This window comes from Schistocerca serialis, chromosome 12 (genome assembly GCF_023864345.2).
Source record: "Schistocerca serialis cubense isolate TAMUIC-IGC-003099 chromosome 12, iqSchSeri2.2, whole genome shotgun sequence".
Taxonomy (NCBI): domain Eukaryota; kingdom Metazoa; phylum Arthropoda; class Insecta; order Orthoptera; family Acrididae; genus Schistocerca; species Schistocerca serialis.
The window spans coordinates 22,763,226-22,779,137 of NC_064649.1; the positions used below are offsets into that span (position 1 = coordinate 22,763,226).

A 15,912-nucleotide genomic window follows, 5' to 3' on the forward strand; every position below is an offset into this window, starting at 1 on the left:
AATGGAAAGATCAGCTGTAGGTAAGGCAGTCGTTCTACCACAAACATGGCTTCCAAACAGCATCTGCATCCCACCTAGAATATAGATGAAGTGTAACGACCCTGCAGAACTAATCACAGCTGAGGTAGATGCCAATCTGAGATCCATCCTGAATGTCAAACCACACCACTCTGTGTAACAGTGGGCAAGTTCCTCACAGTGTCAGTACATCAATGGAAATGGTTTGTTCCTGCAAGCCCTGTTAGCATGGCTTTTCTCATTTTCCATTTTTTTTATGCACATGCGTGCATACTGGAACACTGCTGCGCTCCTACTGACACACTGCTCCATTATGCGCAATTCCCCCAAACATGCAACGTTCTGCACTGCTCTGTGTCACGTGTTTGAGCACATTGCAGCACTGTACGGCACATCCAGTGTGGATACGGCTTCAGAGAGCATAGTGCGTCAACAGAGGAGGTAGCTTACAAAACCCTCATTTGACCAGTACTCGAATATTGCTTGTCAGTGTGGGATCCGCACCAGATAGTATCAATGGAGGAAACTGCAGACCAAACAGTAGTAGTGCATTTTGTCACAGGTTCATTTAGTAAGTACATAAGTGTCACGGTGAAGAGCAACCGAGTCCAGTGGCAAGAGAAGTGTTCTGCTTCACAGGTGGTTTACTGTTAAAAGTTCCAAGAGTATGCACTCCTAGAAGAGTCGACCAATGTAATGCCTAATGCCTTCCTCCTACATATCTCTCCTAAAAGGACATTCGAGATAAAATTAGAGAGATTCAAGCCCAAATGGAGGTTTAGCAGCTATCTTTCTTCCTGTGAACTGTTTGTGACTGGAATAGGAAAGGGAGGAAGTGACAGTGGTATCTTCCACCACACACCAAGAAGGTGGCTTGTGGAATATAGCTGCAGATGTAGAAACGAACAATCCCACCAAAAAAATTACATGGAAGGAAAAAAAAAAGTATTAACCTGTCTATAGATATTCTCAGGCCTCCTATGTATCACTCCTGTAGGGAATGTGAAGGTAAGATTGTCTAACTGCAGTACACTCGGGGGCATTTAAGCTATTTTCCCAAGCTCCATTGGTGATGGGAATGGGAAGAAACCGTAACATGAGGTACCCTATGACAATCACTTTACAGTGTTAGGCTTGAAGATGTGTAGATGTAGACACTATTACAATATTGCCCATTGCTGTGCCAAAAATTTGAAACCCAGAAAATTCTCTGTGAGCTAGAGAGGTGCCTCCGATGTGTGTTGAACCTTCCGAGGAGAAAAAAGTCGTGGGATGGCAATGGTGGTACAATCACATACACGAGGTATAAAAGGGCCGTGCATTGGCGGAGCTGCCATTTGCTATCAGGTGATTCATGTGAAAAGGTTTCAGAGACGATGATGGCCACATGACGGAAATAACTGAAATTGAGCATGGAATGGTAGTTGGAATCTGATGCGTGGGGCATTCCATTTCGGGGAAGTCGTTAGGTAATTCAATATTCCGAGGTCCACAGTGTCAAGAGTGTGCTGAGAATACCAAATTTCAGGCATTACCTCTCACCTCAGAATACTCAGTGGCCGACTGCGTTCACTTAACAACTGAGAGTGGTGACATTTGCACAGAGTTGTCATTGCAAACATACTAGCAACAGTGCGTGAAATAACCCCAGAAATCAATGTGGGATGTATGATGTATGTATCTGTTAAGACAGTACAGCAAAATTTAGTGCTAGTGGGCAATGGCAGCAGACAGCCGACGCGAGTGCCTTTTCTAGCACCGTGACATCATCTAGCACCTCTCCTGGATTTGCAGCTGTATCGATTGGACCCTAGATGACTGAAAAGCTGTGGTCTGATCAGACGAGTCCCTATTTCAGTTGGTAACAGCTGATGGTCGGGTTTGAATATGAAGCAGACCCCACGAAGCATTGGACCCAAGTTGTCAACAAGACACTGTGCAAGCTGGTGTGGTGTGGGCTGTGTTTACATGGAATGGATCCAGTCCAAGTGAACTGATCATTGACTGGGAATTGTTATGTTTGGCTACTTGGAAACAATTTGTAGCTATTAATGGACTTCATGTTCCCAAAAAAACAATGTGTCATGTCTTTAGGACACAACTGTTCACAATTTATTTGAAGAACATTGGCCACCCTGAACACTCGACATGAATCCCATCAAATATTTATGGGACATAGTCGAAATGTCAGTTCGTGCACAATATCCTGCACTGGCAACACTTTTCAGTTATGCTACAGAGTAAACATGGCTCAATATTTCTGCAGGGAACTTCCAACAGCTCACTGAGTCTGTGGCGTGTCGAGTTGCTGCACTACACTGGCAAAAGGAGGTCTGGCACGTTATTAAAAGATATCCCGTGATTTTTATCACCTCAGTGTATGATATTCCACAGGTAGACAGGAATAGGTGAAGAACAACTAAAGCAGCAATGTAGTGGACATACGGAAGACTGCGCCTACCACTTTTAATTTCGTTGTGTACATTTGTACAGAGTTAAGACAGAAGTCTCTGTGGGAAGTTCGAATGAAAAATTGTTATTTCACTATTAGTCAAACTGCTTTTAAATTTCTGTAGTTGTTCCAGAGAAAACAGTACAAAATTCTTATTGAGAAACTGAATAACTGGAAATTATGTTGAAGGTGGTACGAAAGTGTAGTTTGGTGGTTAAGTACCAGCTTATAAAAGAAATAGTCCGGGGTTTGATCCCTGGCCGGGTATAGAATTATTATCCATCAGTTATCACTTCTTTCAACTCTGGCAGTGTTTATCAGTGTGAAATGTAACAAGCTGCATTGTAGTTCAGAGTCCACACTAAACAGGAGGTCCCCTGTAACTGGCTGGTTCAATCAGTTCAAATGTCAGATGAAGGCAATGGTACAACACCTCCAGTAGGCTCAGGTTACTGCTGTTTTTGAACTGAGATTCAGTCTGGTGACTGCCTTACTTATCTCAGTACAAAGTACAAAAAAAGATGCCTGTATATGCATTTTTGGACAGACAAAGGAGGTGTGTTTTTCTGACATCAACACAGTTATCATCTCTTCCTACACGCCATGGAATGGCTAACTCCTCAATGATTTGAAGATTCCACATGGAGTTCAACCAGATAATGAAGTGCTGAAAATATTAATTCTGTGATGGTTGATAACCCAAATGGCACATAGGAACGTAGAGGGTTTAAAAATGCTCGACCCACATTATAACCAGTTGGAAAATAAAGCTGACTGTATACAAAGCTCGAGGAGAGAGAGTATGTTTGTGGACCTCATACAAAATTTTTATCAGTTTCATTTGTGATTACAGGTATCAGCCCCCACTCTAGAGTTGTATTTCACAACTGTAATGTGACAGCAAACAGAAATTGTGCTCACTTACCGGCAGGTGTGGAGCGTGACCGTGGTACCGGCTGCTCCGTCGACATCAGCCAGTTCTGGACTTTGCTCACCGGATCACTCTCCGGTACGGCGGCGGCAACAGGAGCGGCAGTCGGCGGGGTAGCGTCGGCACTGTAGTCGATGACCTCTGCCTTGTGCCGCGTCCTGTGGGCGCCCTTCCTCTCCGCACTGCCCCTCTTAGTGTCCTGGCCTCTCCGTCTGTCAGAGGGTGACGGGGGTCGCTTCCTGTCTCCTGCGGCTCTCTGCCTGTCCGGGATGATGGCCACCACTGGAGGGTTCTCCACAGCTGGCCTCTTCTCCACGACAGGCAGCGACGATTTCTCGGCTGCGGCTGTCGGGATGTTACCGAGTGTATTCCGCCTGGTGAACGTCGCGAGCTCCGGCGTCTTCTGGGGTGCGGACAGTGCCGACGCCCGCAGTTCCTTCCTGTCGCTGTCGACGCTGAGCGGTCGGCCCAGCGTGTGTCTCTTTCCGCCGACACTCGGACCGGACGGGACACCCACCGCTGCCGCCGAACTCGTTCTGTCCGGAGCCTGCCTCTCGGGATCCCTCGCACTTTGCTTTTCTGCCGCCTGCAGTTTTCCAGGTGCACCCACCTGCGGCAGTAGGTCGTCTCCCGCTGGCAGTCGTGTTGCGGCCGCCGGTGGCGGGTGCTCCGGAGACTGTCGTTTGGAATCTTTGCCCTCCTGACATTCTGCAGCCGAGGTGGCGTCTGCCGACAGCTGGTGACACGTCTGGCTCTTCTTACTCCTAGGAACATATTGCAGGGAGCGCCTCTTATCCCTGCTCAGCACTGCAGACCTGTCAGTCACTTCGGACATCTGTTTCTCTAGCTTCGGGCGCTTCTCCGGTGAAGGCTTCTCGGTGGCTACTGGATGCGACCTGCTGTCGGTCACTCCCGCCGCCGGTGGAACGGAGCCGGAAACACCTCCTCCTACCTGCGAATTGTCCGTAACGGTTCCCGGACATTTTTCTGTCGCTACTGCTGCACACTGTCGTCGTTGGCAGTCTGTCGTCTTCTGTACGGGGGGGATTTCTGCCGCCGTCACCTCCTCCACCTTCGCTACATTTTCGAGCGGAGCGTACCCGCCGTCGTCAGCTGCCGTGGGTTTCTTCGCCGTTACATTCTTTTTCTCCTGCCCTGGTGCAGTCTTCCTCTTTGGGATGGGTGGTCTCTTCCCCTCTGCTCCCAAGTTTTTGTCTGCCCTTTTTTCTACAGCTCCCAGTTTCTTGTCTACTTTCTGCTCATCTGAAGCGGCTACTTTCTTCCTTCGTCGCTTGCTCTTGAGTGCGTGGTGTGTCGTTTTTTTCCTATGTATTCTTGTTACTGCCCCTGCGCAAAAGAGATTATTGTGTTAGTGATCTTATAAATAAGTACAAAAAAGCATAGAATGTACACTTAATGCCGCACAAATAAAAAGTTCAGGAGTTTAATCCCGTAAAACAGTGACAAATACGTGGTGGAACGGGAATAGAAAGCTGGCTCTTGTGTGCTTCAGCAATTCTGTTGCTGATTGAGCTATGCATAGACATGTCATGACCTGAATCTACGCTCCAATCTCTCAGTACACTGCTGCTCTTTCCTTAAACTTTTGGGGACGGCAGAACCTTAATCTGAACCTGGAAGAGGGTAGTCACTACCAGTTACCACTCTCACATTTCTCTACTAGGGCACATGGGAAGAGTCTGTTTTGCATATCGATTACAGGAGAGTTCTTCAGCATATTTTCTGGCCACATGCTCTACTACATGGGAAGTATTTAGATTTTACTGGCAATCTTTAGAGTGAACATCTCAGCCAATGAACATGTAGGGGTTGGGGTGTGCCACATGTGTCCATTGCACATGAAGAAGGGAAAAAAAGAGTCAGTTGTATGGAAGTAGCTGTATTAAGGTAGTCAGCCATTTGTTGTCAGATGCGTGCAGTCCTCAGCAGGCTTGCAGTGCTGTGCAGTGGATGTTGGAATGAGTTAGTCAGTGCTGAGCAGTTTTTCATGTGAATTCCATGTTACTGTGAACTGGTAGGTGCAGGCAGTGCTGAGCTGGGAGAGGTGGTTGCCAATTGTTTGTATAAGACAAGCTGTGGTCTGATGGTCCCTTTGCCAATCACTTAAGGAGAAGGAGTGCATGATATTTAACTTGGTCTTGAGAGTGGCTGCAATATTAGTTTTGAGAGAGCGAGCAATGTTTTTTGATTTGCTTTTGACGAGCACATATTGCTCGTCTTTATGCATACTGCTCAGCAATCTGCAGTGAGGCATTACTATTTTCCTTTTCTTACGTCTTGGCGTGTATCTAGTAGCAGTGTGACTAATTAGGTCTGCCGTGTAGCAGATTGATGGTTAGGCTGAGCTCAATATTCAGCAGTGTTTACATTCGCATCCAGTATTTAACATGTGATCAGGAGTCAGTAAATTATTATTTTCATTCACCAGATAGGAAATATTTCTGTATTTTCTTAATACTGTCAATTCAGGACTTTGGCCAAGTGTAACATTATTAAGTATAGAATGCTGATTATTATCTGTTGTTGTAATTATTTTAATAAACTGGAATTTTATCTGCATTTTCCATTTTCCGTACCTTGATCAGACTACTGCTCCTACTCACGGCTTTTTTTTAGTAATAATCAATAAATATTTTGTGATTAATATTAGTGTGGATTATTAACATTTTATTGGCTCAGTATAACATTTACAAGGAGTCACAATTGTATAACAGGGTCAACTTTATAAAAGTAACTTAAGTCACACTGCCGAACAACGAAGCTGCACTTGCCAAGTTCTTATCTCATATCTGTGATTGAATTTTACACTGTCATATATCAGGATAGAAATTGGTCTTTATTAGCCTGCAGAGGTTGTTTATTAATCGAGCACACCTGTCTGTTGAACAGTGCTTGGATTTAGTGAGATGCTCATCAACATATATACCTGCTTTTAACATACACCATACATACTACACACCACCACCAATCTCTGTTGATTCAGTTTGATACATAACGTACTTCTTCCATAAATAAAATAGTGGGAAAGTTAATTAAAACACACACACATATTTATCCTAGTTTGGCAAAGTCAACAACTCCACCCCTGCCCCCCTTCCATTGCATGGATTTGTGTATTCCATCTCTTTTTGACTAGTGTTATTCTTTGTGATGAAATGGTGACAACATTTTTGAAGTATTTGAAAATGTGCAACTGACATAGGACATGGGTTCCAGCCCAGTACTCCCCTTCTTGAATGTAGAAACTGCCTGAAAACCACATTTGAGCTGGCTGGAACGCTAGCCCTTGTTAATGCATTAGGTAGAGTCAATCCGGGGCTGGCACATTCCCCCAAATCCTGTCGAATTAGTTGCTAATGTGTGTGGCTATCCAGGCTGGTTAAACATAAATTTATTATCATGTTTTAGTTTCACTAATCACTGTTTAACAACACGAACAGTAATAATCAGACTGCCTTGGAAAGTAAATTAATGCAGTTTTGTCAAATGACAAAATCATAGCTTAAAAAATGTTTAGTAGCCGTCAGTTTGTATCGCAACGATGCTTTTCGTGTAAAATAGTTCAGCTTTGCCATTAGAGTCACCACTATTGAAGCAGTTAAAATACCAATTTATTTTTAATGAAAAGTTGCACTGCAGTTCAAAGGGAACAGTGATTAACATAATTACAGTACCGGAAGAACAAATGACATTCATTAATCCACATCAAAAGATGTCTTTAGCAAAGTAAAATTTGGAAGCAAATTGGAAAATAGTTTCTATTCCTGCTTTGAACGAAAGCTATACGAACAAATCTGTGGCACAGCCACAGGCACCCACACGGCACCCTCCTATGTGAATCTTCTACAACAGATTTTCCGATCAGGACCAAGGTTCTCTATCCTCATTACTTGACAATCTCAACATCTCTCCCATCTGCATTACTCAAGTCTCCTAGTACCATCTTCAAGGTCACTGACTTCCTCCTCTCTGATGGCTCCACCCTCACATCTTTCACCATTAATCCCACCAACAGTACCTGCATTTCAACAGCTATTACCATTTCCATCCCAAAAAATCCTTCCTGTACAGCCTGGCCACCTGGGGATGGCATATCTGCAGTGATGAGAACTCTCTTGCCCGGCATGCTGAAGGTCACACAAAGGCCTTTACAGACATGCATTACCCCCCTCCCCCAGACCTAGTCTGCAAACATCTTCTACGCCATTTCCCCTCACACCCCCAATCCTTCCACCACCCACAAGAACCAGCTATAGACGAGCACCCCCTTCATCAACCAATACCACCCCAGGCTAGATCAACTGAACCACATCCTTTGTCAGGACTGATTATCTATATCATGCCCTGAAATGAGGGACATTCTACCAGAGATCGTTCCCATCCCTCCTAAAGTAGTGTTCCATTGTCCATCCAACCTACACAACAACCTAGTCCAGCCCTACACCAGTCCCAATCCTGACCCTTTGCCACAGTGTTCATATGTCTGTCACAGGCTTATCCTACCCCATCAGAGGCTTGGCTCTCTATGAAAGCAGCCATGTTATATACAGCTTTGCTGCAGTGACTGCTCAGCTTGTTGTATCGGTACGACCATCCAGTCATCCACCAGGATGAACGGCAACCCCAAACTGTGGCCAAGAGCAAAGCAAATCACCCTGTTCCACAGCATGCAGCTTCAAGATCATACTCACTGACCACTTGAGCAAAGATGTTTCTATTACTCATTCAATCCAGCAAAGTTATCCTCTCTCAATGGTGATGTATGCCATTGTCATTGGACTGTTATTGGCTAATTTAGCATCTCAGATATGAGGTATAATACATCAAAATAACAGGATGTCGTGCATCATGTACACATATGAAACCGTGCAACTGCCTCATTGCCTGAAGACGCCATGATGTCAGCGTATATTCTCAAAGACTTAACAACTGTGACAGGTGTTGAGATCAACACAAGAACACAATTCTGTTAAACATTGGACAAGGCACCAGCCTTATTTGCAGCACGGACTGGTGCAAAATGGGCACAATGTGTAAATCACTTGGGCTCTAGCTGATTGGGCTTCCAGCTCAGAAGCTAAATTATAATTAAACAAAATAAGAGCTGTCTTGAAAATTCACTCTAACAGGGAACTGGACTTATTTCAGAAAGTGCAGATGCTAGATAAATCAGTAACAAGTAAACTATGGTACATGGCACAGATCTTGCCTATTCCAGACTCACTGGCTAACACTGTCCAACAATCCTTTTGCTGGTTCTTTTTGAGAGGAAACACATTAAAAAAAAAAAAAAAAACTGCCTCTACCAGTTACAGAAGGAGGTCTTCATCTCATGAGGATGAGACATAACAGCTAAACACTTTTAATTAATCACATAAAGGAAGAGGTCAGAAAACAAAACCCAAGTCAAATCCAAAATCTGGTACTCAAATAAAAGTCGGGAAGTACAACTCACCAATAAATGAAGCTCAAATTAACATTTTATATCAATGCATCTGGCAACACTACCATGACTTCAATAACGTAAACAGCAAGGCAAACAAACAAACTACTTACCAACAGAGAGTTACAATAACCTGTCAGCAAACCTTCACTGTATATTGTTCATCTGCTTTTACTGTTGTCGTTACTTTCTTCTTGTTTATACTTTAATACCAATTGAATAAATATTACATCTGTAACCATGGAATGACCCTAACTTTTCTCTGCAAGATTTGCACCGATTCTGAGTGCAGATGTGGCTGAATTTGGTTTATGAGTTCCAAAATGTGGTTTTGCCAGTTTAAATTCTCATCAAAATCCGAGTGTAAATGTGACAGTTATTATGTTTCACACAAATATGGCACAGTACTCACACACCCCTCAGCTTTTCCCCAAAACACACTCCATCCTCATATTATTCTTTGGGTAGTTGATGTTTGGAGACATAACATTGCTATTACAGGTAGTCTGCGAAAACCAGTTCATAGGTGGTGGGTGCTGGTAAATTGTGTATATGATTTGAGTTAACCCCCCAGCATCAGTTAAGGCCTAAAGACGATGCACTGAAGCACCAAAACTGGTAGCCATGTCATAAAGAACATCATAAGGACAGCTGTAGGTGTTCCATTTTATTACATTATTATTTTGAAGTCAGCCCTGAGGAGTGTGATAGGTCTTATCTGCTCTATGCTCACAATGTTTTCCTTTTTGGGTAAAAGAACTATAATTCCCTCTTTCAGTTCCTTTGGTACTGAGTCACTATACCATATGCCATTTGTCAAATCCAGTAGTATTGTAATACTCTGAGCATGCGCAAATAATATCAGTAAAATCCAGTGCAAAGCCCAACAGGAGCCAGCATTTTCCTCTCTGACCCTCAAAACTTGCTAGTTTCTTTGTCTGTAAAGGGTTCTTAAACTATGATTCTGTCTTGCAGTGTGAGTTGGTTTACTATCTTCTGAAGTACTTCATTGTGTAGTGCATCACTAGTTGCTTGTTAGTAAAGACCACATGTAAGACCTTATTTCATGTTGTGTATGTAACAGCTGTGAGGATCTATCAAAACCTCTGCCGATCATCAACATATTGCACTGTCACATTCATCATAAGGTATAACGACAAAAATAATTAATTACTGATAATATAATGTAAATGGATACATAAAAAATCTACTCACTCAGCTGCGGCAGAAGAACATGCACACACAAAAGGATTTAACTTTTACAAGCTTTCAAAGCCAGTGACTCCCTCTCCTGCCAGAAGAGTTGAAGGGGAAGGAAGAGGGGTACAGTTCAGAAAAGTCACCCAGAACCCCAGGTCAGGGGTGACTTACTGGATGGTAAGTCTCCCCTGACCCCGTGTGTTCTGGGTGACTTTTCTGAACTGTACCCCTCTTCCTTCACCTTCAACTCTTCTGTGAGGAGAAGGAGCGACTGTCTCTGAAAACTTGTGTAAGTTAAATCCTTCTGTGTGTGTGTGTGTGTGTGTGTGTGTGTGTGTGTGTGTGTGTTTCCTCTGCTACCTCATCATAAGGCAATTTGATTTTCAGCTATGTCTTTTTGGTGGATATGAGAATAATGCCTTCCAAACAGTGTCGCCAGGCATTTGTTATTTTGGCTTTGTATCTTTTCTAGAAATATTTTTGTCTTGAGTGATTGATAATACTACAAGGAGTGTTCATTGAGTAATACAACACATTTTTTCTGAAAGCAGGGTGGTTTTCTTCAGGATTCCAATAGCCCATATTATTCTCCACTCTTTTGGCTACAAAACCCTATTTTTCAACATAATATCCATTCAACATGATGGCCCTGTGTTACCTTACTGGGAGGCCTCGTATGACCGCACAGTATTGCTCCACTGGTCGATGTCAGAGCCGATGTCTTGCAGTATCGGTAACCTCCCTACGATCCACGTACTGCTTCCCATGGAGTGCATCCTTCATTGGGCCAAACAGATGGGGGTCAGAAGGTGTGATATCTGGGCTGCACGGTGGATGAGAAAGAACAGTCTGATGAAGTTTTTTGAGTTCTTGCCAGGTATGCAGACTAGTGCGAGGTCCTGCATTGCCACGGAGAAGGAGAAGTTCGTTTGCTGAAGTTGTCTCTTCACTTTGCTGAGGGTAGCCCAATGCACGTCATTTCAGAGTGGATTACTGCACCACGAGGGAAGACACCGACAGAATAATCCATTCAGAGTCCTAGAAGAAGGCCACCCTTACTTTACCAGCTGAGGGTGCGGCTTTGAACTTTTTCTTCGGAGAAGAAGCGGTGTGGCTCCGTGCCGCAGATTGACATTTTTTTCTTGTTCAAAGCGCTGTACCTGTGTTTCATCACTGTGACAACGTCCAATGAAAAAGTGTCACGATCAGCTTCCTAATGCGTGAGCAATTCCACACAGGTAGTTCTTCATTTCTCTTTACGGAATTCTGTTAGGCAGTGAGCAACCCAGTGGGCACACACCTCTGAGTACACCATCTGGTGAGAAGAGTGCGTCAGCACTACCAACAGAGATGAAGAGTTGAGCAGTGAGGTGTTTGGATGTGATCTGTCAATCACCTCACATTCCAACATTGCAGGAGTCACAGCTGCGTCCAGCCTGACGGCACGGGAGAGAGTGGAAGGTTTGCGCAAATTTAGGATGGTGACAGATGCCTCGCCCGATGTCTCATCGTGCTTTTGTTCACTGCCGTGTCTGTGGACATACTGCAAGCACCTATAAAAATCACTGATGCTCTTGTTTTCCACCAAAGGAAACTCAATGACAGCTCTCTGCTCAGAATGCATCTCCATTACAAACACCATTTTGAAGGTTACATATAACTCGATCACTTACCGGAACTTCTGGAACTATAGGGGCTAAATTGGGAATATTTCGCAATGTCCCACAACAAAGTCCACATTTTTCCAACCGAAATTGGCCAAGAAAAAAAGTGTGTTGCATTACTTATCGAACACACCTTGTAGATCACCACTGTGCTTTGGTGTAATAGGTCCACCATTCCAGAGTGCTGGTGCATCTTATTTTGCATTGAAGGATTGCTGCCATTTCCATTGTGTTGCCTCATTAAGTCCTAGGTCATTGAGAAGACTTATACTGTGTTTCCATTATCCTCCCGTGGTATACACTTTGTCAGAGCAAATTAATGTAGCACTGGTAAGCACCTCTGCAAATATATCCATACACTGTTCATCTCTGAAAAATAAACCCTGCACTGTCTACCTCTGTAGATATACTCAACACACTGTCCATCTCTGCAAATAAATCCATACACTGTCTACCTGTGCAGATATACTCAACACACTGTCTACCTCTGCGGATATACCCATGCACTATCTACCTCTGCCAATATACCCATGCACTGTCTACCTCTGCCAATATACCCATGCACTGTCTACCTCTGCCAATATACATCTGTACACTCCCCACCTCCACAAATATACGCATACACTGTCCACCTCAGCAAAATACCTGTGCACTGTCCACCTCTGCAAAATACCTGTACACTGGTCTTCCACTGCAGATATACTCATACATTGTCCACCTCTGCAAATATACCTGTATGCTGACCACCTCCACAAATATACCTGTACAAACTGTCACCTTTACAAATACCAGTATACCCATACATTATCCCCTTTACAAATATAACTGTGACCATCTCTGCAAATATACTCTTACACTGTCAACTTCTGCAACTTGCAAATACACCTATACAGAACCCCCCAGTCAGAGGCTCGGAATGTCGGCAGTTGCCTACCTGTGGCACTGGCGGCGCCCTCGCGCACCCGCCGTTTGAGCGGCAGCTTAGGCCGGACGACGATGGGGTGCTGCACCGTGGCCAGAGCCCCGTCTCCGCCCTCCGCCGGCAGCCGCACTGTCTCCGTCGTCGAGCTGTGGACGATCGTCACCTGCTTCAGCTTCTTCGCGCCCGGCCGCTTCCCGAGCAGCTTCGCGGTCAGTACCTGTGGGCACACGGGAGCGTCTTTACTACCGACAGACTGTGCTCCGTGACAGTGTGAGCAAAAAAATAATAATTTCAGAGGAAAACAATATGTGCATTGATCAGATCCTATTCTCCAGATATGTCTCTCTGACCTGAAGTTCTGCTACCTGTACCTCATTTTGTGTACACAGGATGATTCTGTGGTGGTGATACAAGCTTTTAGGGATGGAAAAGGAAACGTATTAATTTGAGGTAAGGAACTCTGGTCCAGAAATGACCAAGTCGAAAGTTATAAGCAAAAACCATTTTTTTGGTTCTGACAGTGGAATATATGTACCGGTAACATTGTTGCTAAGACTGTAGGGTATGCAACTTTAAGAGGTGGTAGTGCGGACCAAAAGGAGTAAATGTCTACTAAACAAGGACTCTAAATCACATACTTTAAGAGATATTAGCACTTGTTCATCTTTGCTACTATGAAACACATCTCTTCTACTCCAAGCTCTTTGCTTTTCATATTTTGGGAGGCGGTAGTATGGACCAAAACGAGGGGAAAAATCTAGTAAATATGATTTCTAAAGTGCATATTTTAAGAACTATAAGCACTTGTTCAGTAGAAGAGTTGTTTTTCACACTACTAAGATGAACATAGCTCTTAAAGAGCTTGCAGTAGAGGAGACCTGTTTCATAGTGTCAAAGATGAATAAGTGCTAATAATTGTTAAAGATGCATTCTAAAGCCCATGTTTAGAAGACTTTTTTACTTATATCTTTCTGAGGAACCTACCCCTAAAGTTTGTCGGTGTGTTTTTTTGGACAACCTGTATATCTCCTGATCTGAAGTTCTGCTACCTGTACCTCATTTTGTGTATTCAGTGTGATTCCATGAAGATGTTGGGAACTTTTAGTGATGGAAAAGGGTATATGTATCAACTTGAGGTAAGGAATGCTGGTCCAAAAGTAACTGACTCAGAAGTTATAAGCAAAAATCATTCTGATAGTTCAGACAGTGGAATGTATGTTCTGGTGCTGTTGTTGCCAAAGCTGTAGGGCAGGCAACTTTCAGGTGCAGTAGAACCAGACCAAAACAAGAAAAAATGTCGAGTAAACATGGGCTCTAAAATGCTATGGGCATTTACTGATCCTCCTTACTGTGAAAGATGTCCCGTCTACTGCAAGCTGTTCTATCTCCATGTTTTTTGAGGAGGTAGCATGGACCAAAATAAGAAAAAAAAGAAAAAGAAAAGAAATAAGAAAAAAAGAAAAGAAAAAAAACAAGCTCTGAAGTGCACACATTATGAGCTAAGAGCTCATAATGTAGTAGCGAAGATGAACAAGTGTTCGTAGCTTTTAATGTATGAGGTCTATTCAAAAAATTCCAGAATATTCTAATTTCACATCAATCGTGTGTTGGAGTGAAATGCAGTTGACATCCCTGCACACACCTGTATTTAATGTGTAACTGCTGGAAGTTTCATTGTTGTATGGCAGAGTCAGAGGAGTGATGTGTCTGCATTAACTTTGTGTGAGACTCAAGAAAACCTTTAGAGACACACTAAATGTTACAGGAAGCATACAGCGATGAGTCCTTAAGCCATACACAGTGTTACAAATGGTTCACACACGGCTTAAAAATGACTGGACGAGTGTTAAAGATGACGCTCGTTCAGGACGCCCTTCAACGTCTACCGATGACGGTCGTGCTGGAAATGTCAACGAAATTGCGCGTGAAAATCGAAAACCGGCTGACCGAGAGATTGCAGAAGAATGTAACATTTCAGTTGGATCATGTCATGAAATCCTCATGCTGCATCTTGGAAAGCATTGTATTGTCACCAAGTTCATCCCATGGCTCACGAGTCAAGACCCAGAAAGACCTTTGCCTCGCAATTTGTGAACAGCTTTTGGATCGTGCACATGGGAATAAGACCTTCCTTAACAGAATCGTCACTGGTGATGGAATGTGGGTCTACATTTATGGTGTTGAGACCAATGGGTCGGGGAAGGTTCTGCAAGACTTTGTCAGGTCAGGTTAAATGTCAAAGCCACGCCGATGGTTTTCCTCGACTTTGAATTCATGCCACGGGGACGAACTGTTAATCGATGGCATTATTGGGATGTATTGCGAAGGCTGCAAGAAAATGTGGCTCTTGCAACATGATAACGTACCCGAATATTCATCCCTGTTGGTGTGTGACTATTGCACAAAAAATGAAATAACTGTGCTGCCTCATCCTCCATAATCACTAGACCTTGCTCCTGTGGACTTTTTTATTTCCAAAACTGAAATCCCCTTGAAAGGATGAAGATTTTCAACAATAGACGAGGTAAAAGAAAATTTGCAGACAGCGCTTTGCACGATTCACTAAGAGGTGTACCGATATTGCCTTCAGAAGTGAAAACAGCATTGGATGCAGTGTGTCAATTGTGGATGAGAGTATATCAGAGGAGACCATGCAGAATAGGTAAAAGATAAGCATGGAAAAAATTTGTGGACAAAGTCCCGGGATTTTTTGAACAGAGCTCGTATTCATTTTAGAGCCCATGTTTACTGGACATTTATTTCTTGTTTTGGTCCATACTACCGAAGTTGCCTACCCTACAATCTTAGGAACAACAGTGCTAGTACAAGTACATGTATTCCACAGTCAGAGGTATCGGAAAATTTGCTACAGTTGCACTTTCCTTTGCTGTAATTGGAGTTAACCCTGTTCAAGAATTTCACTATTTATGTGTAGGACTTGCATGTCATCTTTTGATATAAGAGCTTATAGAGGAATTAGCATTAATCAAAATCTATCAAGAAATCAAATAAATTTATTACATTCTAAGAAAACTGAAATGTCTGTAGTCTGTTGCATAAATATCAAATTAAGTAAAATATTCTCATAGAACTTGATACACCACTCTAGCAATGTGACAAGCCATTCACTGTTAAATACAAGTGTAATCTCATATATTACATCTCATCTGTTACAACTATTTTTGCTGATACTCCAAAATTCATATTTTTTATTTTCATATCTTTATCTTGTGTTGTACTAATATCAAACAGCTTGGGACA

General features: G+C 43.2%; 1 protein-coding gene across 1 annotated transcript in view; it reads right to left on the minus strand.

Moving 5' to 3' along the window:
- The window catches only part of LOC126428361 (uncharacterized), a 205,936-nt gene that overhangs the window by 13,650 nt on the left and 176,374 nt on the right, over positions 1 to 15,912 (minus strand). The window contains exons 16-17 of the mRNA XM_050090291.1: positions 12,664 to 12,868; positions 3,396 to 4,748 (exon numbers count right to left, since the gene is read on the minus strand). Coding sequence (XP_049946248.1) covers positions 3,396 to 4,748; positions 12,664 to 12,868 — 1,558 coding nt within the window. The remainder of the gene's footprint in view (positions 1 to 3,395; positions 4,749 to 12,663; positions 12,869 to 15,912) is intronic.